We start from the raw sequence: 24,435 nt of genomic DNA on the forward strand, positions 1-24,435 counted from the left end.
TTTGATTTTGAAAACTGATTTTATTGAAGTATATTTGCCATAAATCTGCCCATATAAAGTGAACAATTCAATGATTTTTAGTGAAGTTACCAAATTATTCAACCATCACCACCATATAGTTTTGGAACATTTTCATCACCCCGAAAAGATTCCTTGTAACATTTGCAGTTACTTTGTTTCTGAAGATCTGCCATTTCTGGACATTTCCTAAAATGGTACTAGAAAATACGCGGTCTCTGACATCTGCCTTCTTTCACTTAGAATCACGTGTTTGAGATCTGGATTGTGTGTAATGTACCCATATTTTAGTAATTTTAATGTTTAAACAAGGTTTCATTTCACTTCAAAAATTCCAAATCTATTAGCATAAAGATGTAATGAAAATTGCTTTTTGTTCAATCCTAGACCACTCCATTGCCTCACAAAGAAAGGTAACATGTGCTACAGAGAAAGCAGTGCATGGAGGTGTTGTGCTGGAAAGGTCCAGTCTACTAATCTCCACGCTACAGCTGTGAACCACAGGAAAGAGGCCCAGCCTGTCGCTTTTTGAACATCAGTTTCATTAGCTCTAAACTACGACTGGGCTAGATCACGGGTAGCCGTCTACCTTTCTCAGCCTCCATCCTCTGCACCATGCATGGCACCCTGCCCCGTCAGTAACAGCATGAGGAGGCAATGCACAAGTGTGGTTATACAAATGGCCCCGCCAGGCAAAAAATCACCAGACAAGGTCATTTCTCAGCTTCTTTTCAGCTCTAGTTTCATACATCTCAACCTGGAAAGGAACTTTCCTCACATTCATCATGTTCCCAAGGTTTCTCTCTGAGGTGAATACTGAGGTTTGAACTGTACTAGTGGGTTTTCCCAGTTTCACTAAATTTGAAGAGTTGCTCTGGCACAAATTCTCTAATGTACAAATTCTCTAACGTGTTTTTGTGGAACATCCATGAAAGCCTTTCCCACGCTCATCACATTACCAGAGTTTCCAGCTAGTAGGGAGAGTTCTAAGGGGCTTATAAAGCAATGAGGTTTGGCGGAAGGCGCTCCCACATGCCCACATTCACAGGTTTTTCTCAGGTATGAATTTTCTGATGCTTAATACGGGATGAGCTCTGACTGAAGGCCCTTCCTCTATTTCCTGCTTTCATAGGGCCTCTCTCTAGTATGTGTTCTTGGTGCCTAGCAAAGGAAGAGATACAACTAAAGATTTTTCCATACTTACCACACTTGTAGAATTTCTCTCCAGTACAAGTTATCTGATTTTCTTAAACAGTCAGTATGTAACTGAACACTCACTGCACTGATAAGCCTCCTCCCCAGTGTCGGCTGTCTGATGCTGAATAATATGCATCCTCTGATCGAAGCCTTTCCACGTTCATTGCATTCACGTGGTTTCTCAATAGTATGGATTCTTCTGTGTTTGGTAAGAGAGGGGAGGCCCACCCCCTCCTGACATTGATAGGGATTCTCTTTAGTAATTATTTCCTGATGTGGAACAAGAGGTGGTCTTCCCACACACATTACCCCTTCAGGATCTCTCTCTGATATGAATTCTTTAAGTTCTGGTGATATCTGCACTCCAGCTGAAAGCCCTTCTATATTCACTGAATTCATAGGGGTTTTTTCCCAGCATGACTTCTCTGATGTTTAATAAGCGATGCAGTATGAGCAAAGGCCCTTCCACACTCATTACATTTGTAGGGCTTCTCTCCAGTGTGAAATCTGTAATGTTGAGTGAGAGATGAACTCTGGCTGAAGGCTCTCCCACATTTATTGCATTTGTAAGGTTTCTCTCCAGTATGAAATCTGTAATGCACAATGAGTGAGGAGCTCTGGCTGAAGGTTCTCCCACATTCCCTGCATTCATAGGGCTTTTCTCCAGTATGAGTCCTCTGATGCTTAATAAGGGAGGAAGTGTGGCCAAAGGCTCGTCCACACTCATTACATCTGTAGGGTTTCTCTCCTGTGTGAAATCTATAGTGCAGAACAAGAGATGAGCTCTGGCTGAAGGCTCTCCCACATTCACTGCATTCATAGGGCTTTTCTCCAGTATGAGTTCTTTGATGTTTAATAAGGGATGAAATATGACCAAAGGCTCTTCTACAGTCACTGCATTCGTAGGGCTTTTCTCCAGTGTGACATCGCTGATGGCGCCGGAGTTCTGACTGGAAGTGAAAGGACTTCCCACATTCATTGCATTTACAAGATCTCTTTTCTGGATGGGTTCTCTGAGAGTTATTTCCCTCTGGAGTCTGCCTGAATTCGGTGTCACATTTATAAGACCCTTCTCCCATTAGAACACTGTGTTGGTTAACAAGGACTGATCTTAAACCTAAGCTTCTCCCAAATCCATTCCATTCGTAATCTCTGCTAAGGGTGGTAGCAGATTTGTGAGTGGTTGACATTTGTTTCAGATGTGTCTCCTGTTTTATCTGCTGCATCTCTAACTGGCCATCGCAACCGCAGGCTGCTTTCAACTTTGAGAACTGCAGCACATCTTCAATATGTTTTTCCACTGATACTACCTGGAATAATTCTTCTTTGGAAATTCCCCAACTTGGCATTGATTCCTTGGATTTAGACCTTCTCTCCCAGTCTGTTAAAAAAAAAAAAAATGAAGACATTCTAGTATGTAGAATGTCCTATGTACCAAGAAAAGCAAGCTCCTATAATAAATGTGAAATAATTAAGCTTTAAAATAATACCTAAAAGGGATGTATGGATTTTTTCAATAATGGCTTATGTCTGAAAATGGTTTTGGAGTATCGAGAACAAGGGATGAGCAGATGACTGGAGATTAAGAAAATCTGAGAAATCTGTGTTTAGATTCCAGTACACAAAGTGAGTCCAAAGACCAAAGATGAGAGGAGGGTAGGAAGGGGGACAAGGGAAATAGATTAAGTTTAAGGGATGGTGACAAAAATCAATAAAGTATAGGATTGTAAGTCACCAGGTACAGATTCTATATTCTCACAATTTCTTCAGGCCTACATAATTGTAACAGAGTTCTACCCAGTCTTCCTACCTCCAGGTTTCCTGAAACCCTTCACTTTCTTCTTTTCCAAATGCCCATTTCCTTAAGTTTCTTCCCAGTCTTAATCTTCCAAAGGCTCTCCAGTGCCTACAGGATAAACCCTTAATCTTTCACTATAGCTCTATAATACTTCACCAGGTCCTGTCCTCTTTTTCAGCAAGTGCCTTGAGCACAGAAACTGGCTGCCTTCCTGTTTCCCATATATCCACTGCCCATCTCACCACTTTCTTTAAGACTTTGCGTACCTTTCAGGGACAAGCTCATGTCCTCCACGAAGTATTCCTTTAATACCTGAGTGCATACTCTATATTATTATATATTATGGACATATACATATCACACGTATCATATCACTCTACATAATTACGACAGGAAGAGAAACTCTCCCCTAAAGATGCCCATGTCCTAAGCACAAGAACCTGTGAGTGGTCACCTTACATGACAAGAGGGACTCTGCAGACGTGACTAAGGGCTCAGAGCTGGAGATGGGGAGATTCTCCTGGACTATTTAAATAGGTCAAATCTAATCACGCGTGCTTAAAATCGGAGAGCATTTCCTGGCTGCACAGAAAGGTGTGTGAGCCGCTGCTGGCTTTGAAGATGGAGGAGGCACACTTTCAGCCAAGTAATCTGGAGTCTCTAGAAGCTGGGAACACCCATCTGTTTATAGCCAGCAAGAGAACAAGGACCTCAGTTTTAGAACTGCAAGGTATTGGTGCTGCCAACAACCCAAATGAAAAGAAAAAGGTGCCCAGACACTCCAGAAAGGTACACAGCCCTGTGGACATCTTGGCTGGAACCATGTGACACACGCGCCAGACTTCTGACCTGTGAACTATGACATGAGTTTGTGTTGTTTAAAGCCACCAGGTTTGTGCCACTCTGTTTCAGACACAGTGGGAAATTAATACAATAATAATAATAACAGGCACACTTCTGAAGAAGGAAATGACTGGTAATGCCTAACCAGTGGTCCCAGAGGCCAGTCAGAGAGTTTCTGAGTCAGCAGGTCTTGTGTGGCTCCTGGGAACCTGAATGTGTAACAAGCTCCCTGGGACGTTCTGAAACATAGCCATGCTTATACACCACTGTTAAATAAACAGATGACCAGATCCAGATGTTAAACCCTTGATCTCATTTTGGAAGGAAAAAAGATCAAGTACCAGTACAGAGGAGATCAGCATCTTCCCCCTCTGCCATAACCTAGGTTCCTCTCATAAAGCCCAGCCTGTCCTCTCAGGAATTTAGCACCACTTTCCTGAGCTTCAGCTATGGCCACGGGTAAGATTCTGGCTCATGGAAATGAACTGGCATAGACTGTCATGTGCCTCCAGTGTGCTTGGGTCACACACGGCAGTCAGAAAGCTTTGAGTCAAGAATTCTGCTCCAAGGCATACAGCCTACCAGGTACTCTCCAGTCACCTAAGAATCCCAGGTCTCAAAGGGATGCTGTCAACGGCTGTCAGGGAGCGGTCTTTGTTCCTGGAACCACTTTTTTTGAGACTCAGCTTAATCAAGCTTGAAGTGTCCTCACCTGGATCTTTCTGACATCTCCTGTCTGTCACTGCCTGTCACCCTTTCATTTCTGGGGTGCTCAACTTTTCTGCCTGATCCCTCACTAACTCCCTTAACTCTGCTGATCTAGGACTGCCTGGCCCTATATGATTGTTGATCCATCTAACATCGACTATGAGACATCTCGTGATGCTGCATGGCACCAATAACCCAGAAGGCATGGGCAGAGATGGGCACCAAACAAAGCACAAAACCTAGAAAAGAAAATGAACATCTCCTCTTCTGACACCAGAAATAATTATAAACTTCAACATACCAGAGTTGAGTGCTCCTGCCAAGTGAGCTCATCTTCTGAAAAGACAGCACCCTGACCAGAGGCTCAGGGCTACCTCCCACCCCAGCTGGGCGTTAGCGTATGCAATGCTCTCACTGCCTCACTCACCTGAGTAGGCCCCTGTTGAGATTTCTCTCTCCACGATGAAGGGCTCGCCCCCCTCCTCCAACTGGCAGATCACATATGGTTTGGATACTGGAAGGCCTGACGGTAGAGAAGGAAAAGGATTTTGGTTGCGTGTGCCAGTGGCCGTGTCTTTGGATCTTCATCTTCAAGGTGGAGAAACACTGTAGGTGTGGAAAGCCTCCAGGGAACAGGCATTGTGAAAAATCAGGAACACACCAGGTAACTTCCTATTTCAACTCCGTAAGTAGCTGGATGTTTCCTGGAACTAGGAACAGAAATACCGTATCACTGGGCTCCAGAGAGAATGTAAATGTCTGATTCCAGACTTCCCAAGGAAACCCAGGGCAAGACTCAGTCAACTGGCCCAGACATCGCTAACTCTTACACATCAAGGAAATCAAGAAGTCCTGTGGGCAGGCTTTGGGCTTTGGAGGCCTTGCTCACCCAGAAAGGCCAGGTTCCTGAAGTTCTCCAGCATCACCTCCCTGTAGAGGTCCTTCTGAGCAGGGTTCAGCTGCCCCCACTCCCCCTGGGTGAATTCCACGGCCACATCTTCGAATGTCATCAGGTTCTGAAACACAGAAGACACTCCTGCTGTGCCCTGAAGGACCTCCCTCACGGCCCAGGGGAGAAGAGCGGGCAGGCATCTACGGAGAACCTCAGGGCATGCAACAAGGGATTCTCAGTGCCCGCCAGCTAGCCCAGGGCCCACAGAGTTGTGGGTTTTGTTATCTCAAAAATATTTAAGCTGCTCCAGGGATTGTACCATCCTTACTACTTGGTATCCCACCCAATGTCCCACCTAATGTCCACTATCAACATGAAATATAACCAGTGTCTCAGGTGAATCAGGCCTACGGAGACATTCTTCTTAGTCAGAGGTAAATGTAATACATTTCCTCATTTGTCAAAAGGTCTTATTCTCAATCTAGTTACATTTAATTGGAATCAATTAGAATTAATGATGAATATGCTTTGCATTCTCAAATGCACAAGGATCAACAGTTTTCTAATAAAGTATTTTTGAAACTTGTGACCTATGATTTTAACAACAGTAAGGCCAAATCAAGTAATCTGGAGCTTGTGATAATTTATCCTCCACCTGCCTGCCAGCACACAGTTCCGCAAAAGTAAATTGAGTGGCTTTACGATGAAACAGTAGGTTTTGTGAGTCTGACTAGCATGAGCCTTTCCCCCAAAGCCTGATCATTATTCAGTCCCTAAGTTTACAAAGCTGAGCATGAGACCCTGGACCCCAGGTCGCCCTTGTAAAGTATAACGACTCCATAGGTCCTGGCCAGAACTGTCCTGTCACCTTCAATCTCAGTAATTGGAACACCTCCCACTTGGCTTACAGTGTATGGCAATCCACTGAAAAGCAGAGTAGGTGAAAGCACTATAAATTCCTGTTACTTTTACCCCAAAGTGTTTAGAAATCAAATCCCATTTAGACACGGATTCCACAGAAAAGCTGAAGTAACAATTTTATAATATAAAAATCATCCAAAATAATCAAACATGAAAAATTCACTACTATACTGACCTCTTTTGATAGGTTATATTATTTGTCCAAAATATCCACTGGCCCTCCCTGAAGAATTGAGCTTCTGCCTCCCCCTGCCCCAGGTGGGGCGATGTCATCTGCTTTCTCACACTGAACGTGAAAGACACGAGCTACAGGTGAGCAAAAGCCTTCAGGGCCAGTGGGGGTTCTGCAGTTGTCCCTTCCTGTCTGCCTTGAGAACAGCAAATGATCTGAGTGAAGATGTGGGCAAAGCCACGGCTGTCATGTAACGTGGCAAGAGGGAACCTTTCATGGCGTAAGTCTCTGAGGGTTTGCTGTTGCTATCACGGCATAACTGGCCTATACTGACTCATTAAAAAACTGGTACTCAAAGTGGAGTTCTGCCATAACGAAAAGCCAAAACTAGATGACACTGGAGTCCGGGCCAGGCAGTGAGGAAACTTATTGGCAAGGTGGCAACCCATGTAATTTGGTGGTGAACTGTTTGGTGAAACGATTGCCTTTGGTAACTTGAAAGATGAACGATGAAAGCATGAGCTTGTGATGTTACGAGAAGAGACTGGAAACATAATATTAGTAGTGTGAGGTGGTTTTATAGGCTGAGTTTGACAAAGTATTACAAGAAAAAATGAGCTCAAGAGTTGTGGTTTGCAAAACAAAAATGGAAGGCAATAGGAAACGTCCAGAAATGCTAGGACTTGCAGGGTTGGAGACAACCAGTTCTCATTTCCAACTGGCCAAAGACAATATACATCAGCTTCTGCATGACAACGACTAATTAAAACTCAGCCCATTATCAGGGACCAAATCATAGATAGGGTTGTCAAACCTTTGGTTTAAACCTCTGAGTAATTTCAAAAGGCTCCCAGTAAATCTCCCAATAATTTCAAAAGGCTCCCAGTAAAGGCTTTCAGTGGGACCAAACTGTTTAGAGTGAAAAAAAGTATGGATTTTCAAAGGAAATCCAAAAACTCCACAATTAAGGCTAACGAAGGGGGCATATTTCAAAAAGAACTGTGGGTCAAACCACTGACACATGGAGCCAACTGGAAACAAAGTCATAAAAAGCTGTTGAAGTTTTTAGAGTTGCACTTAAAACAATCCTGGGCCACCAACCTACTCTGGCAGGATGAAAAAGCTGCTTTGCCCCCAAGAAAGCTTATTCTCCAGTATCATCTTCATATGACACCAAGCAGGTATCAAAAGGAAGGAACTTCCCAAGGGCAAAGCCAACAGCCAAGGAAAACACTAGGCTGGGGAGCATCACCCAGGGAGCAGAACCAGGGAATAACCTGCAGACTTTCCCACTCCAAGACCACGGGTCCTCACAGTGTCTGTCCAGTGGAATTTCACCACTGCTATTGGACCTGGGACTGGCTCTTCCCATGCTTCCCCTTTCTGCAAAGGAATGTTTACCGAGGCCATCCTGTCCCCATTGCTCACTGTATATTGTATATTGGATATATGGATTCAGGTAACTGTCCTTTTAGTTTATAGGTATCCAGACCCACAGGATCTCCATCCAGACTATCGCACCATCCAGGACTTTGATCATGATGCTCTGACTGGATGCGGCTCCTGGGTTAATTCTCTTGGAGGGCATTTTGTGTGCAGGAGAGAGGGAAGTGAACATCAATGGTTAAGAAAATATACAGTGATAGATGAATTATTTGCTTAATATAATCCCTGCCCTTCCCTTTGGGATCCTCACTCTAGGAGGCTAATACTTCCCACTTCATTAACATTAGGCTTGGCCACAGGACCTGCAACAGCCAGTTGGTTGTGAGCAGAAGCCACATGGGCCACTTCTGATTGGAAGCCCAAAGAGCTATCCCCAGGTTCTGACACTGCTCTTTCCCTCTGATACAAGAACAGCATAGGCTGGGGGAGGGGTGCCCACCATTGCTGAGGCTTCAGTAGGTAAAGAAAGTGGCCAGGAAGCACGAACTGGGTAGAGCCCACTGCAGCTCAAAGAGGCCTGCCTGACTCTGTAGACTCCACCTCTGGGGGCAGGGCACAGCTGAACAAGAGGCACTTAAATGTCCCTGTCTGAACAGCTTTGAAGAGAGTAGTGGTTCTCCCAGCATGGAGTTTGAGAACTGAGAACGGACAGACTGCCTCCTCAAGTGGGTCCCTGACCTCTGAGTAGCCTAACTGGGAGGTACCTCCAGTAGGGGCCAACTGACACTTCACAAGGCCAGTTGCCCCTCTGAGACGAAGCTTCCAGAGGAACGATCAAGCTGCAACATTTGCTGTTCTGCAATACTCACTGTTCTGCAGCCTCCGCTGGTGATACACAGGCAAACAAGGCCTGGAGTGGACCTCTAGCAAACTCCAACAGACCTGCAGCTGAGGGTCCTGACTGTTAGAAGGAAAACTAACAAACAGAAAGGACATCCACACCAAAACCCCATCACCATTATCAAAGACCAAAGGTAGATAAAACCACAAAGATGGGGAGAAACCAGAGCAGAAAAGTTGAAAATTCTAAAAATCAGAGCACCTCTTCTCCTCCAAAGGAATGCAGATCCTCGCCAGCAACAGAACAAAGCTGGATGGAGAATGACTTTGACAAGTTGAGAGAAGAAGGCTTCAGATGATCAAACTTCTCCATGCTAAAGGAGGAAGTTTGAACCCATCGCAAAGAAGCTAAAAACCTTGAAAAAAGATTAGACAAATGGCTAACTAGGATAACCAGTGCAGAGAAGTCCTTAACTGGCCTGATGGAGCTGAAAACCATGGCACGAGAACTACGTGATGCATGCACAAGCTTCGGTAACCGATTCAATCAACTGGAAGAAAGGATATCAGTGATTGAAGATCAAATGAATGAAATGAAGCGAGAAATTTAGAGAAAAAAGAGTAAAAAGAAACGAACATTTCTTCAAGAAATATGGGACTATGTGAAAAGACCATATCTACATCTGATTGGTGTACCAGAAAGTGACGGGGAGAATGGAACCAAGTTGGAAAATACTCTTCAGGATATTATCCAGGAGAACTTCCCCAACCTAGCAAGGCAGGCCAACATCCAAATTCAGGAAATACAGAGAACACCACAATGATCCTCCCTGGGAAGAGTAACTCCAAGACACATAATAGTCAGATTCACCAAAGTTGAAATGAAGGAAAAAATGTTAAGGGCAGTCAAAGAGAAAGGCCGGGTTACCCACAAAGGGAAGCCCATCAGACTAACAGCAGATCTCTCAGCAGAAACTCTACAAGCCAGAAGAGAATGGGGGCCAATATTCAACATTCTTAAAGAATTTTGAACCCAGAATTTCATATCCAGCCAAACTAAGCTTCATAAGTGAAGGAGAAATAAAATCCTTTACAGACAAGCAAATGCTGAGAGATTTTGTCACCACCAGGCCTGCCTTACAAGAGCTCCTGAAGGAAGCACTAAACCTGGAGAGGAACAACCAGTACCAGCCACTGCAAAAACATGCCAAATTGTAAAGACCATCAATGCGAGGAAGAAACTGCATCAACTAACAAGCAAAATAACCAGCTAACATCATAATGACAGGCTCAAATTCACACATAACAATATTAACCTTAAATGTAAATGGGCTAAATGCTCCAATTAAAAGATACAGACTGGCAAATTAGATCACGAGTCAAGACCCATCAGTGTGCCGTACTCAGGAGACCCATCTCACATGCAGAGACACACATAGGCTCAAAATAAAGGGATGGAGGAAGATCTACCAAGCAAATGGAAAGCAAATAAAAGCAGGGGTTGCAATCCTAGTCTCTGATAAAACAGACTTTAAACCAACAAAGATCAAAAGAGACAAAGAAGGCCATTACATAATGGTAAAGGGATCAATTCGACAAGAAGAGCTAACTATCCTAAATATACAGGCACCCAATACAGGAGCACCCAGATTCATAAAGCAAGTCTTTAGATACCTACAAAGAGACTTAGACTCCCACACAATAATAATGGGAGACTTTACACCCCACTGTCAACATTAGACAGATCCACGAGACAGAAAGTTAACAAGGATATCCAGGAATTGAACTCATCTCTGCAGCAAGCAGACCTAATACACATCTACAGAACTCTCCACCCCAAATCAACAGAATATACATTCTTCTCAGCACCACATCGCACTTATTCCAAAATTGACCACATAATTGGAAGTAAAGCACTCCTCAGCAAATGTAAAAGAACAGAAATTACAACAAACTGTCTCTCAGACCACAGTGCAATCAAACTAGAACTCAGGATGAAGAAACTCACTCAAAACTGCTCAACTACATGGACACTGAACAACCTGCTCCTGAAAGACTACTGGGTACAAAACGAAATGAAGGCAGAAATAAAGATGTTCTTTGAAACCAATGAGGACAAAGACACAACATACCAGAATCTCTGGGACATATTTAAAGCAGTGTGTAGAGGGAAATCTATAGCACCAAATGTCCACAAGAGAAAGCAGGAAAGATCTAAAATTGACACCCTAACATCACAATTAAAAGAACTAGAGAAGCAAGAGCAAACACATTCAAAAGCTAGCAGAAAGCAAGAAATAACTAAGATCAGAGCAGAACTGAAGGAGATAGAGACACAAAAAACCCTTCAAAAAATCAATGAATCCAGGAGCTGGTTTTTTGAAAAGATCAACAAAACTGATAGACCGCTAGCAAGACTAATAAAGAAGAAAAGAGTTAAGAATCAAATAGACGCAATAAAAAATGATAAAGGGGTTATCACCACCGATCCAACAGAAACACAAACTACCATCAGAGAATACTATAAACACCTCTACACAAATAAACTAGAAAATCTAGAAGAAATGGATAAATTCCTGGACACATACACTCTCCCAAGACTAAACCAGGAAGAAGTTGAATTCCTGAAAAGACCAATAACAGGCTCTGAAATTGAGGCAATAATTAATAGCCTACCAACCAAAAAAAGTCCGGGACCAGACGGATTCACAGCCGAATTCCACATACAAGCAGGAACTGGTACCATTCCTTCTGAAACTACTCCAATAGATAGAAAAAGAGGGAATCCTCCCTAACTCATTTTATGAGGCCAACATCATCCTGATACCAAAGCTTGGCAGAGACACAACAAAAAAAGAGAATTTTGGACCAATATCCCTGATGAACATTGATGCAAAAATCCTCAATAAAATACTGGCAAACCGAATCCAGAAGCACATCAAAATCCACCATGATCAAGTGGGCTTCATCCCTGGGATGCAAGGCTGGTTCAACATATGCAAATCAATAAATGTAATCCATCATATAAACAGAACCAAAGACAAAAACCACATGATTATCTCAATAGATGCAGAAAAGGCCTTCGACAAAATTCAACAGCCCTTCATGCTAAAAATTCTCAATAAATATGGTATTGATGGGACGTATCTCAAAATAATAAAAGCTATTTATGACAAACCCACAGCCAGTATCATACTGAATGGGCAAAAACTTGAAGCATTCCCTTTGAAAACTGGCACAAGACAGGGATGCCCTCTCTCACCACTCCTATTCAACATAGTGTTGGAAGTTCTGGCCAGGGCAATCAGGCAGGAGAAAGAAATAAAGGGTATTCAGTTAGGAAAAGAGGAAGTCAGACTGTCCCTGTTTGCAGATGATATGGTTGTATATTTAGAAAACCCCATCGCCTCAGCCCAAAATCTCCTTAAGCTGATAAGTAACTTCAGCAAAATCTCAGGATACAAAATCAATGTGCAAAAATCACAAGCATTCCTATACACCAATGACAGACAAAACAGAGAGCCAAATCATGAGTGAACTCCCATTCACAATTGCTTCAAAGAGAATAAAATACCTAGGAATCCAACTTACAAGGGATGTGAAGGACCTCTTCAAAGAGAACTACAGACCACTGCTCAATGAAATAAAAGAGGATACAAACAAATGGAAGAACATTCCATGCTCATGGATAGGAAGAATCAATATCGTGAAAATGGCCATGCTGCCCTAGGTAATTTATAGATTCAATGCCATCCCCATTAAGCTACCAATGACTTTCTTCAAAGAATTGGAAAAACTACTTTAAAGTTTATATGGAACCAAAAAAGAGCCCACATTGCCAAGACAATCCCAAGCCAAAAGAACAAAGCTGGAGGCATCATGCTACCTGACTTCAAACTATACTACAAGGCTACCGTACCCAAAACAGCATGGTACTGGTACCAAAAGAGAGATATAGACCTATAGAACAGAACAGAGCCCTCAGAAATAATGCCACACATCTACAACCATCTGATCTTTGACAAACCTGACAAAAACAAGAAATGGGGAAAAAATTCCCTATTTAACAAATGGTACTGGGAAAACTGGCTAGCCATACGTAGAAAGCTGAAACTGGATACCTTCCTTACACCTTACACAAAAATGAATTCAAGATGAATTAAAGACTTAAATGTTAGACCTAAAACCATAAAAACCCTAGAAGAAAACCTAGGCAATAGCATTCAGGACATAGGCATGGGCAAGGACTTCATGTCTAAAACACCAAAAGCAATGGCAACAAAAGCCAAAATTGACAAATGCTCTGGCAAAGGGCTAATATCCAGAATCTACAAATAACTTAAACAAATTTACAAGAAAAAATCAAACAACTCCATCAAAAAGTGGGCAAAGGATATGAACAGACACTTCTCAAAAGAAGACATTTATGCAGCCAACAGATACATGAAAAACTGCTCACCATCACTCACCATCAAAGAAATGCAAATCAAAACCACAATGAGATACCATCTCACACCAGTTAGAATGGCGATCATTAAAAGTCAGGAAACAACAGGTGCTGGAGAGGATGTGGAGAAATAGGAACACTTTTACACTGTTGGTGGGACTGTAAACTAGTTCAACCATTGTGGAAGACAGTGTGGCGATTCCTCAAGGATCTAGAACTAGAAATACCATTTGACCGAGCCATCCCATTACCAGGTATGTACCCAAAGGATTATAAATCATGCTGCTATAAAGACACATGCACACATAGATTTATTGCAGCACTATTCACAACAGCAAAGACTTGGAACCAACCCAAATGCCCATCAATGATAGGCTGGATTAAGAAAATGTGGCACATATACACCATGGAATACTATGCAGCCATAAAAAAGGATGAGTTCATGTCCTTTGTAGGGACATGGATGCAGCTGGAAACCATCATTCTGAGCAAACTATTGCAAGCACAGAAAACCAAACACCACATGTTCTCACTCATAGGTGGTAATTGAACAATGAGAACACTTGGACACAGGAAGGGGAACATCACACACTGGGCCTGTCATGGGGGCGGGGGATAGCATTAGGAGATATACCTAATATAAATGAGTTAATGGATGCAGCACACCAACATGGCACATGTATACCTATGCAACAAACCTGCACTTTGTGCACATGTACCCTAGAACTTAAAGTATAATAAAAAATAATAATAATAATGCTAAACAAAAACAAAAACAAAAGCAGAACAGCATATCCCAGAGGGGGCTGACCCGTCAGCCTGAAACTCAGAGAGAAGAGGGTGTGGAGCAGAGTCACAGTTAGCCCACGACCGATAAAGACAGCAGAAAGAAGACACTCTTTCTGACTGCGAGCCACTGAGATGCGGGGCCATGATTACCACACTGAACCCACCTAAGCACTCGATAAATCTCTGAATGATGTATGTCAGGGCCAAAAAGATCTGAACGCTATTTATGACTTTACTGATTAAATGCCTTACTGGGGGGGGTTCCCGTTTTGGCTTAAAAGTTAAATGTCAGTGTCTATCATCAAGCCTGAATCCCATGCCTATCCTGGATGCTGGGAAACCCCGGAGGCTGGCATTTGTACCCCTCCACATCCAGCTCACGAGAGCCAAACCTGAATCCCCCTTGAGGGCCAGTCACCATGAATCCTGATGCCAACAAGGATTAGGCAGTTACCATCTGCCAGTGGAACTACCAGCGGACTCTAACAACCACATGAGGCGGTTCTATGATTGAGTGGTTAAGATCTCAGAGCTAGACAGCCTGGATGTAAAATTGGGGTCCCTTCCTCACTAACTGGATAACCACAAACAGGTTACTTTCTCTCTCTGTGCCTTGATTTCTTCAGTTAACCTCTCCACACTTTGGTTACCATTCTTCAAAATGGTAACCATTTATGGGAACGTTTTAGAGACAAAATGAATTAGTATCTGTAAATTGTAGAGAATAGTTCCTGATACAGGTTTTGTTCTCCATAAATAATAATTATTTTCATTATCGTTAACATTATTATAGTCTTCATGTTACAGGAGGCAAACCAATGCACAGAGAGGTTAGGTGACTCATCCAAGGCCACACAGCCTGTCAACAGTAAAGTTAAGTGTGTCTCCTCCCTAATCCAGGGAGATAACATCTGAACAGGGACCCAGCCTCAAATGGCCTGCCCACCTGTCTATACCCTCAGAACCCACTTGTCCCCAATTCTCCACAAGCTTTCTCAACCTCTCCGAACAGGCCAATTCCCCTTTTCGTGAACCTCGATGGAAAGGCCTGTGTGTGCCACTCCATTTGGCATCAAACCATTCACATCATGTTACTGGTGGCTGCGTTCAGGGTGTCAGGGTCCTCTCCCACTGTGGCTGTGACATTCTTTCAAGGCCAGGGCTGTCATATTACCTGGTGGTCACCACAGTGCCCTTTCCAGAAATATGATCTGAGAAGGTGCATAGCAAGAAGAGAACACCCTGGGCAGGGCAGGGAGCCATCATTCACTTGGACGGGCTCAGCCTCCCGCAGAGACAGCATCAGGTCAGTTCCCTCAGTGAACAAAGAGGCTACTGTTTGGTGAAAAGTAGGCAAAGCTAACCATGGTTCAGGCATTTGAGGAAAAATGGAGAACACAGCTCACCTGAGGCCTCGCTTTCAGGAATGAAGTGGTTGTTCCCTTTGCTCCTGGGAATCTCTCTGGAGGAAGAGCAGGATTCTGAGAAGGGGAAGCTGGGAAGGTAGAAGGAGATGTGAGGGAAGCTGACCCTGCTGGCACACACAGCTCTCAGACTTCCCAAGCCTGAGACCCAGAACAGCTCTGAATGTCACCTCCGTGGTCCTGAGGACACCAGTGGGTCAAAGGGATCTGAGGGGCAGCTTCTAGCCTTCAAACATTGAGAGAAGTGCCCCTGTACACAGCTGCATGAGGCTCCCATCTGTCCACAGGCCCACATCAGTCTACAGGTGAGTGAAGTGTGACCAGTCTGGCCACACCACTGAAGTTATTTGCTGGGCATACGGTATGCAGGTCATCTCCTAGGACTTTTGGAAATATAAACATGGAAAAGACCTTCAAGGAACTTTCAATCTAGCCTACAGGTTAACAACTACACAAGACCCAAGGCGAGGCCATGCGGGATGATGAGGCTTTAAGGGGAGGAAGTTACACCTCTCCCCTCATCCTTGGGAACCCAGCTCAGAGGCTGCCTCTTCCTGAGAAACTGCCCCTGGTGTTCCCAAGCTCTGTTAGGTCTCTGCAGCACACTTGAGAGCTCCTTCGTTAAAAAGCTTTGTATCATACTGTTTGCAGAGCCTTAAAACAAACAAAAAAACTAGCCCAAATCATGCCAGAGTAGTTAAGGCTAACAATATGGATGTAAGCAGGCAGCATAGCACAGGTCGGCACTCCTCAAGCTTCATGTGTGTGTGGATCCCTGAGGATCTTGTGAAACTCCAGTTCAAGACTTGCTAGGACCCTGTTTGAGGATGTGTGGGGCCCCAGAGTCTGCAATTCTAGAGAGCTTCTGGGCAGTGCCTCTGCTGGTGCCAGAGCCACACTGATTAGCAAGGGTATAAAGGAAAAAAGGGTTGGGAGGCCCAGGGACTGGGCCCAGTTCTTCCACTGGCCAGTTTTGTGTCCTTGAGCATGTGCACTGAAGGATGAACAGTCGCATTAAAACGGCCACCTGGTGAAAGACAGGACGTTCTAAACCTAGGACTGGCTTAAAATCTCCTGGGTCCCCTGGATTGTCCTGCCCCAGTGCTACTGGGGGAAGAGCTCACAGGAGGTGCCAACCGTGTACACTGCTGACCTTATACACTGCTGAGCTAGAAGGGCTGGAAGAACCTTATTAGTGAGGTGATTAAGGAGGTGGATGACAAGGCTCCAAATGGCTCTATTGTTCTCTGATCCCTGGCCAAGGGCCACTCCCTCTTGGGTTTGCTTGTCCTCTCCCTGCAGCAGCAGGACGAGATCAGATCCTCTTCTGCTCTCCTCTCTCTCCTCTGGCCATTGGGACAATTTTCCGTGGCCATCTCCTCCACCTCTGCCACGGTCATCTAGAGACCCCTGCCAGACCCAGCAGACCGCGGCTTCAGCCTCCTGGGTCTGGAAGGTTAGATGTCGCCACCGGGAAGGCAGACGCAGTACAGCCTTCCCCTTCCCCTTCAGTGCGATTCCCCGGCCTCTTCCTGGGGTCCTCCTCATATCGGGCCCGGTACTAGCTCCCCAAGAGGGCTCCTGGCCCTCTGCACGCTCCAGAGCCAAACCTGATGCTGTGGAGTCCATAGCTGGGGCTAAGGAGCGACGTCCTTTCACTAGGTCCAAATCTCTGTCTTTCGGCCACAGCCCTGTGGTCCTCCCGAGGGTTCAGGGAGCGGGACGCAGGCTGAGGCTGCCTGGGGCACACGGGACATCCCCAGTAGGCGCGGCGGGGCCAGCGGACCTGCAAGGCCCAGGGCAGGGCCGGCAAACACGGGTGCGCCCAGCGCCGTGCTCTTCCCCCGCCAAGTCCAGCCTCCTCCCCGCGCTCGGCTCCGCCTCAGGGCGAGGCTCTGGAACCCAGCTCCCACGTGGATCCACACGCGCACTGGGCTCAGACCACCAGGAGACACGGCCACAGCCACGCCCGCGACGCGGGGGCCCGGCGCCCTTCAGCTGCCCGGAGACAGCAGGGATTCGGTAAGAGCCTCACGGGGCAGGCACAGGCCCCATCAGCCCGGCTTCCCCGCTGCCCCTGCCTAGCTCCGGCCTGCACAGTCCCTAGCGGGGGGCACTCGGAGGGACACGCCCCGCTCTGTAAGACGCCGGGGAGCGGGCCCAGGACAGGCCTGCGCGCCCGCAGTCTCCGAACGCGCACAGGGATAGGCCCAGCCCCGCCTCCCGAGGCCGTCCCCAGCTCGCGCAGACGCGGCCGCCGCCGAGGCCCTTCGGAGCGAGCGCCGGGGGTTGGGGGCGGGGTGGGGGGCGCGGGGAGGCCCGAGAGGACCTCAGCTGGGAAGGGCCGTGCGCGCCGGCTTTCACCCCGCTCTCCCCGGAGGGCCGGACCTACAAGCGTTTCCGCTCTCGCGTGTGCCTTTGGTAGCCGAGCCTCATCTCCCTCTCTTTTTTTGGAGACAGGCTCACTCTGTCGCCCAGGTTGGAGTGCAGTGGCGCGCTCTCGGCTCACCGCAACCTCTGCCTTCTGGATACAAGCAATTCTCCTGTCTCAGCCTCCGTAGTATCTGGGATTACAGGTGCCCGCCACCACGCCCAGCTAATTTGTTGTATTTTTAGTGGAGACGGGGGTTTCACTATGTTAGCCAGGCTGGTCTCGAACTCCTGACCTCAGATGATCCTCCCACCGCAGCTTCCCAAAGTGCTGCAATTACAGGTGTGAGCCACGGCGCCCAAGCCGCATATCTCGATGTAAGGCTGTTCAACAGAAGCCGCAGTCCTACCCTGGATCTGCTGAGTGAGGATTTCCAGGAGGTTCTCCTGGCTGCCTAGGAGATACTGGGGGCTCAGTGTTAGATACTGCTTCTACAGGCTGCCCCGTGCCTCTTGCCTTTCTCCATCTGCCCCTGAATTCAGCAAAGGGTGATGGAGAACAAAAGAGGACTTTGGATGCCCTCCTACTCCAGAAACAAATATCATTTAGGACCCAAAAGAAATGGAAAAACGGCTTGCTATGGTCTAAATGTATGTGTCCCCCTCAAATTCATATGTTGAAACCTAACTCCCAAGGTGACAGTATTAAGAGATGGAGCCTTTGGAAGACTCTGCCCTCATGAATGAGATTAGTGCCCTTTAAAAACAGGCCTTAGACCGGGCGTGGTGGCTCACATCTGTATTCCCAGCACTTTGGGAGGCCAAGATGGGCAGATCACACGAGGTCAGGAGTTTGAGACCAGCCTGGCCAACATGGTGAAACCCTGTCTCTACCAAAAATATATTTTGAAAAATTAGCTGGGCATGGTGGTGCACACCTGTAATCCCAGCTAGTCAGAAGGCTGAGACAGGAGAATTGCTTGAACCTGGGAGGCGGAGGTTGTAGTGAGCCAAGATCATGCCACTGCACTCCAGCCTGGGCAACAGAGCGAGACTCCATCTCAGAAAATAAATAAATAAAATAAAAATAAAAACGGGCCTTAGCCCCCTTCGCTCCTTCTGCCATGTGAGGACACAGAAGGTGCCATTTATGAGAAACGCACCCTCACCAGCCCCTGAATCAGCTGGCATGTTGATACTGGATTTCCCAGCCTCCAGAACTGTGAACAACAAATCTGTATTATTTACAAATTACCCCCTTTAAGATACTCTGTTAGAGCAGCGCTGATGCCTAAGGCACAGTCTGAGTATTAAAACAGTGCTTTTCTGGAGGCAGCCCTCAGCCAGAGAAGGGCCACTCATGAGGATAGAGAGATTGGTTTATCAACTCTATTTAGGAGTTCAGGACAAAATAACTTACAAAATCAAGGCAAAGAGCCCATTCTCCTTTCCTGCTTTTGCAGTCTGTTTCACTTCTCTGCCAGCACTTCCAGTGGCACAGATGGCCAGGATGGCGCAGCAAGCAAACCCTCATCCACGCAGGGGGACATTGTCTGGGAACCATGGCTGGTATAGGAGCTTTTCCATCTTCGGTGCTCTGAACCAAAAAGGTGAGGGGATGGACAAGTGAGAAAAGATTTTCATCTCATTGATGGGTCAACAAAACTAGAGATGGAACTACTTCAGATGAACTTGAGGGCCACTGCCTTTTCCTGATGCCCATCCTCTGGGCCTGCTACAGTGTCTAAAATTCCCCAATCTTACATTGTGTCCTTTGGGACAGATCTTGATCCAGAGGCCCTTGTTTGTTACAATGCACGTTAATTATCCCAGGCATATTCTCTCTCCTGCTCAGTGCTCTAGTGCACCATTTCATCTCAAAGCACTGTTGGTGGAGCTCCAGTCCTCACCAGCCTATACACTCTCCACCACCTTCAACATTCCTTTTACTGTTGCTCTGCAAACACCTCTTCCACCCAACCCGTGACCACTGCTGTTACCTGTCCCTATAGTTTTGCCTTTTCCTGAATGTCACATAAATGGAATCATACAGTTTGTAAACTTTTTTTTTTTTTTTTGAGACAGAGTCTCGCTGTCTCCCAGGCTGGACGGCAGTGGCACGATCTTGGCTCATCACAACCTCTGCCTCCCAGGTTCATGCCATTCTCTTGCCTCAGCCTCCCGAGTAGCTGGGACTACAGGTACCCGTCACCACGCCCGGCTAATTTTTTGTATTTTTAGTAGAGACGGGGTTTCACCGTGTTAGCCAGGATGGTCTCAATCTCCTGACCTCGTGATCCGCCCGCCTCAGCCTCCCAAAGTGCTGGGATTACAGGCATGAGCCACCGCGCCCAGACTGCAGTTTGTAAACTTTTAAGACTGGTAGCTGGGTGCAGTGGCTCACACCTGTCTCTGCAAAACCCCGTCTCTACTAAAAAATACAAAAATTAGCTGGGCATGGTAGTGTGCACCTGTAATCCCAGATACCTAGGAGGCTGAGGCAGGAGAATCACTGGAACCTGGGGGGCCGAGGTTGCCCACTGCACTCCAGCTTGGGTGACAGGGCAAAACTCCGTCTCAAAAATAAAAAATAAAAAAAAGGCTTCTTGGCCGCAGTGGCTCACGCCTGTAATCCCAGCACTTTGGGAGGCAGAGGTGGGCATATCACCTGAGGTCGGGAGTTGGAGACCAGCCTGACCAACATGGAGAAAACCCATCTCTACTAAAAATACAAAATTAGCCGGACATGATGGCACATGCCTGTAATCCCAGGTACTCGGGAGGCTGAGGCAGAAGAATCGCTTGAACCCGGGAGGCAGAGATTGTGGTGAGCCGAGATCGTGCCATTGCACTCCAGCCTGAGCAACAAGAGCGACACTCTGTCTCAAAAAGAAAAAAGCCATGAAGCCTCTGTCTCGTTCCCTGGGACCCTCTTAGAGCCCTGAAATGAGGTGCAAGAAGCCTGACTGCCCCAAGGTCACCATGCTGTGAGAAAGTCCAAGCACAAAGAGAGGTTACGTGCGGGGACTAACAGTCCCAGCTGAGCCTAGCCACACGTGCCAATCTGGGTGCCAGATACAGTCCTCCCAATTGAGGATCCAGAAATTGGGAAGCAGAAACGAGCTGTGTTAGGCCATTCTGCACTGCTATAAATACCCGAAACTGGGCAATTTATAAAGAAAAGAGGTTTCATTGGTTCTTGGTTCTTCTGGCTGTACAGGAAGCATGGCACTGGCATGTTTGGCTCCTGGGGAGGCTTCAGGGAGCTTTCACTCACCGTGGAAGGTGAAGTGGGAGCTTGCACTTTGCATGGTGAAAGCAGGAACAAAACAGAGTTGGGGAGGGCAGGAAGGTGCCACACACGTAAAAAACGAGATCTCAGGAGTACTCACTATTACAAGGACAGCACCAAGCCATGAGGGATCTGCCCCCATCACCCAAATACGTCCCACCAGGCCCCATCTCCAACACTGGGGATTACATCTCAACATGAGATTTGGAGGGGATATCCAAATGATATCCTTGTGTGCCCATCCCTGTTGTGCCCATCCAAGTTCCCGACCGACAGAATGTGTTGGCCTAATAAAATTGTTGTTTTAAGTCACTAAGTTTGGACTGGTTTGTTAAACAGCATCAGATGGTCATAACATCCTGCAATTTGGCAGAACCTACAAGCTTGTGGGCCCAAGAGATATCTGTTTTACTCTAAAAAAATTAATGTATGTCACTTCTTGGCTGCTTAGCTTCGATATGCTCCTAACTCTTTTGAGAAAATCAGTTAAAATTCTCTTAATCTTCCCAGTAACATGGCAGATTAGATGGCCTAAACAGCCCTCTTAATCAAAAAAACTAAAAATGCTGAAAAATTACAAACATCTTTATAAACACACTGATAAGCAGGCATGAAAGTGAGGAATGTGTAAACATTCAAAAAAATAAAGTGAAATGGGCCAGACGCAGTGGCTCATGCCTGTAATCCTAGCACTCTGGGAGGCCGAAGAGGGTGGATTGCTTGAGCCCGAGTTTGAAACCAGCCTGGGCAACATGGTAAAACTCTGTCTCTAAAAAAAAATATATACAAAAATTAGCCCGGCCTGGTGGTGCACAGCTGTAGTCCCAGCTACTCTTGAGGCTGAGATGGGAGGACTACATGAGCCCAGGAGGTGGAGGTTGCAGTGAGCTGAGAGCATGCCACTGCATTCCGGCCTGGATGACAGAGCCAGAGCATGTCTCAAAAAATAAAATGTGGCCGGGCGCCGTGGCTCAAGCCTGTAATCCCAGCACTTTGGGAGGCCGAGACGGGCAGATCACGAGGTCAGGAGATCGAGACCATCCTGGCTAACACGATGAAACCCCGTCTCTACTAAAAAATACAAAAAACTAGCCGGGCGCGGTGGCAGGCGCCTGTAGTCCCAGCTACTCGGGAGGCTGAGGCAGGAGAATGGCGTAAACCCGGGAGGCGGAGCTTGCAGTGAGCTGAGATCCGGCCACTGCACTCCAGCCTGGGCGACAGAGCGAGACTCCGTCTCAAAAAAAAAATAAAATAAAAATAAAATAAAATAAAATAAAATGAGAGCTAGAATTCTGAGAATCGAGCAACAAACCTGACTTTGAGGCCGCTAAATCCTAGAGAATACAAACTTCCACTTTGGCAGCTACATGGAAGCAGTAAAGACAAAGCCTAAGGCCTGCCAGTGGGTGCAGAATATTCTAGAAAGAAACACTTTCAGGACCCCAGTTTCCACCCTCAGTATAAAGCTAAATAAATAATAAGGCCGGGCATGGTGGCTCAAGCCTGTAATCCCAGCACTTTGGGAGGCCAAGACGGGCGGATCACGAGGTCAGGAGATCAAGACCATCCTGGCTAACACGGTGAAACCCCGTCTCTACTAAAAAAAAATACAAAAAACTAGCCGGGCGAGGTGGCGGGCGCCTGTAGTCCCAGCTACTCGGGAGGCTGAGGCAGGAGAATGGCGTAAACCCGAAAGGCGGAGCTTGCAGTGAGCTGAGATCCGGCCACTGCACTTCAGCCTGGGCGACAGAGGGAGATTCTGTCTCAAAAAAAAAGCTAAATAAATAATAAAAACCACCACACAGAATGGAACAAAAAGAAAATATTTCTCTTGTGGATGTTGTGACTTTAATCAAGCTCTAATTTTCTAGGAAGGTCCAAACCCGTTAGTACAACACAAAGTCAGCCACAACCTGGCCTTACCTCAAGATAGTTATTGGCCCCTAAACCTCATCCACAAGCCATTCACTTTGCTACAAATTCTTTTCACTTTTATCCTCTAGACTGTGCCTTTGCAGGTGCTATTCTCTGTTTAGATCACACTTCTTTTTCTTAATTACTTTAAGTACACCAATTATAGGAATCCTTTCCCACCTTTCCCAACCATAGTTAATAGCTTCCTTCCTCCATTGTACTCTCATAGTATGCCGAGGGGTGACATAATTGTAGAACATACTGCCTCTATTGTGATTTTTTCCATTGGACCAAGAGTTCATTTGGGTCAGTAACTTACTCAACCGTGCCTTGCCTATGGTGAGCAATTAGGATTTTTTTGAATGAAAGTGTAGTCTTATGGAGATGCAGAGTAGAAGGATGATTAACAGAGACTGGGAAGGGTTGGTGGGGTGGGGAAGTGGGGCTAGTTAATAGGTACAAAAATAGAATAAGAAATAGTATAACTAGTATTTGATAGCACATCGGAGTAACTACAGCCAATAATATTGAACATTTTAAAGTAATTAAAGGAATATAACTGAATTGTTTGTAATACAAAGGATAAATGCTTGAGGTAATGGACATCCCATTTATCCTGATGAGGTTATTACGTATTGCATGCCTGTGTCAAAATATCTCAGGTGGCCCATAAATGTTTACAACTACTGTGTACCCCAAAAAAACTTAAAAAAAAAAAAAAAAAAAAACTAACTAAGTATTAACCTGGAAAAATGTAGTTTTGTTCCTGAAGTAGGATTTTATCATATTCTTTGTAATTTTCAGTCTTCCCGGAGCTATAGCTCAATAGTTCTTAGCTTTAGCTGCACGTTAGAGTCACCTGCAGCTCTTTGCAAACTTTCGCTCCACAGCTGGGCCTCAGGCATCAATGTCTAAAGCTCTCCGGGTGATCTTAGCTTGCAGCCAGCGCCCTTCCAGCAACTCCAAGGCCGGCTGGTGTGAGCTCAAGCAGTCGGGAGTCGGACCAGCTGCACAGTTAATACATATATGTCCTAGGCTCTTCTCTCCTTCCAACGCAAATATGTGCATAGACCCTGCCTGGAACCGCAGCCCTGTTCTCACAACCAAACTGCCTCTCGGGCCAAAATTCCAGAATCAAATTTCTGCAAGTGGACAAACGGAAGCGGAAATAAGCCCTTTCCAACGCTAGATGACTCGATTTCGTCTCGGTCTTCCCCTGCCGGCTGGGCAGAGGCACCAGGATCAGACAGACACATTCCCTGTGGACGGCGCTCCCATCGGATGACTGGAGGGACTGGACACCAGGCGCAGGCAGTACTTCAGGGTGACCATAAGTCTCCCAAACATCCACAACGGCTCGCTCTCTCAGCTAAGGCGACAGCGCTGCCATTTTGGATCCTGTTCAGCCGCGCGAAGCCTGCGTT

The 24,435-nt window shown here is 46.1% G+C and overlaps 2 protein-coding genes across 5 annotated transcripts in view; one reads left to right on the forward strand and one right to left on the reverse strand.

Annotated features, from left to right (window-relative positions):
- Positions 1-24,429, reverse strand: ZNF514 (zinc finger protein 514). 4 transcript variants are annotated; one of them, XM_077958799.1, is made up of 6 exons: positions 23,756-24,429; positions 19,226-19,402; positions 15,418-15,506; positions 5,454-5,580; positions 4,992-5,087; positions 1-2,596 (listed from the first exon to the last, which is right to left on the reverse strand). In XM_077958799.1, the coding sequence occupies exons 4-6, from the start codon at positions 5,572-5,574 to the stop codon at positions 1,611-1,613; spliced, it is 1,203 nt and encodes a 400-aa protein (XP_077814925.1). In that variant the 5' UTR covers positions 5,575-5,580; positions 15,418-15,506; positions 19,226-19,402; positions 23,756-24,429; the 3' UTR covers positions 1-1,610. The 4 variants fall into 4 exon arrangements, with proteins under 4 accessions (XP_077814925.1, XP_014968327.3, XP_077814926.1 ...); XM_015112841.3 differs by lacking the exon at positions 15,418-15,506; XM_077958800.1 differs by lacking the exons at positions 19,226-19,402; positions 23,756-24,429 and adding an exon at positions 16,589-17,753.
- The window catches only part of ZNF2 (zinc finger protein 2), a 22,453-nt gene continuing 17,360 nt past the window's right edge, over positions 19,343-24,435 (forward strand). The window contains exon 1 of the mRNA XM_015112844.3: positions 19,343-19,415. The gene's annotated coding sequence lies outside the window, so the exon portion shown is untranslated. The remainder of the gene's footprint in view (positions 19,416-24,435) is intronic.

The sequence above is a fragment of the Macaca mulatta genome, chromosome 13 (assembly GCF_049350105.2).
Source record: "Macaca mulatta isolate MMU2019108-1 chromosome 13, T2T-MMU8v2.0, whole genome shotgun sequence".
Taxonomy (NCBI): domain Eukaryota; kingdom Metazoa; phylum Chordata; class Mammalia; order Primates; family Cercopithecidae; genus Macaca; species Macaca mulatta.

What these genes read in the sequence shown, in the direction of transcription:
- ZNF514 (XM_015112841.3), bottom strand. Translation starts at nt 23,797, where the DNA reads ATGATAAAATCCTACTTCAGGAACAAAACTACATTTTTCCAG. An exon ending in GGGCTCTTTGCCTTGATTTT is followed by an intron (nt 5,581 to 19,225) that starts GTAAGTTATTTT and finishes TCTGTGTTTCAG; the next exon opens with AACCTGATGACATTCGAAGA. An exon ending in CAGGAACCTGGCCTTTCTGG is followed by an intron (nt 5,088 to 5,453) that starts GTGAGCAAGGCC and finishes CTCTACCGTCAG; the next exon opens with GCCTTCCAGTATCCAAACCA.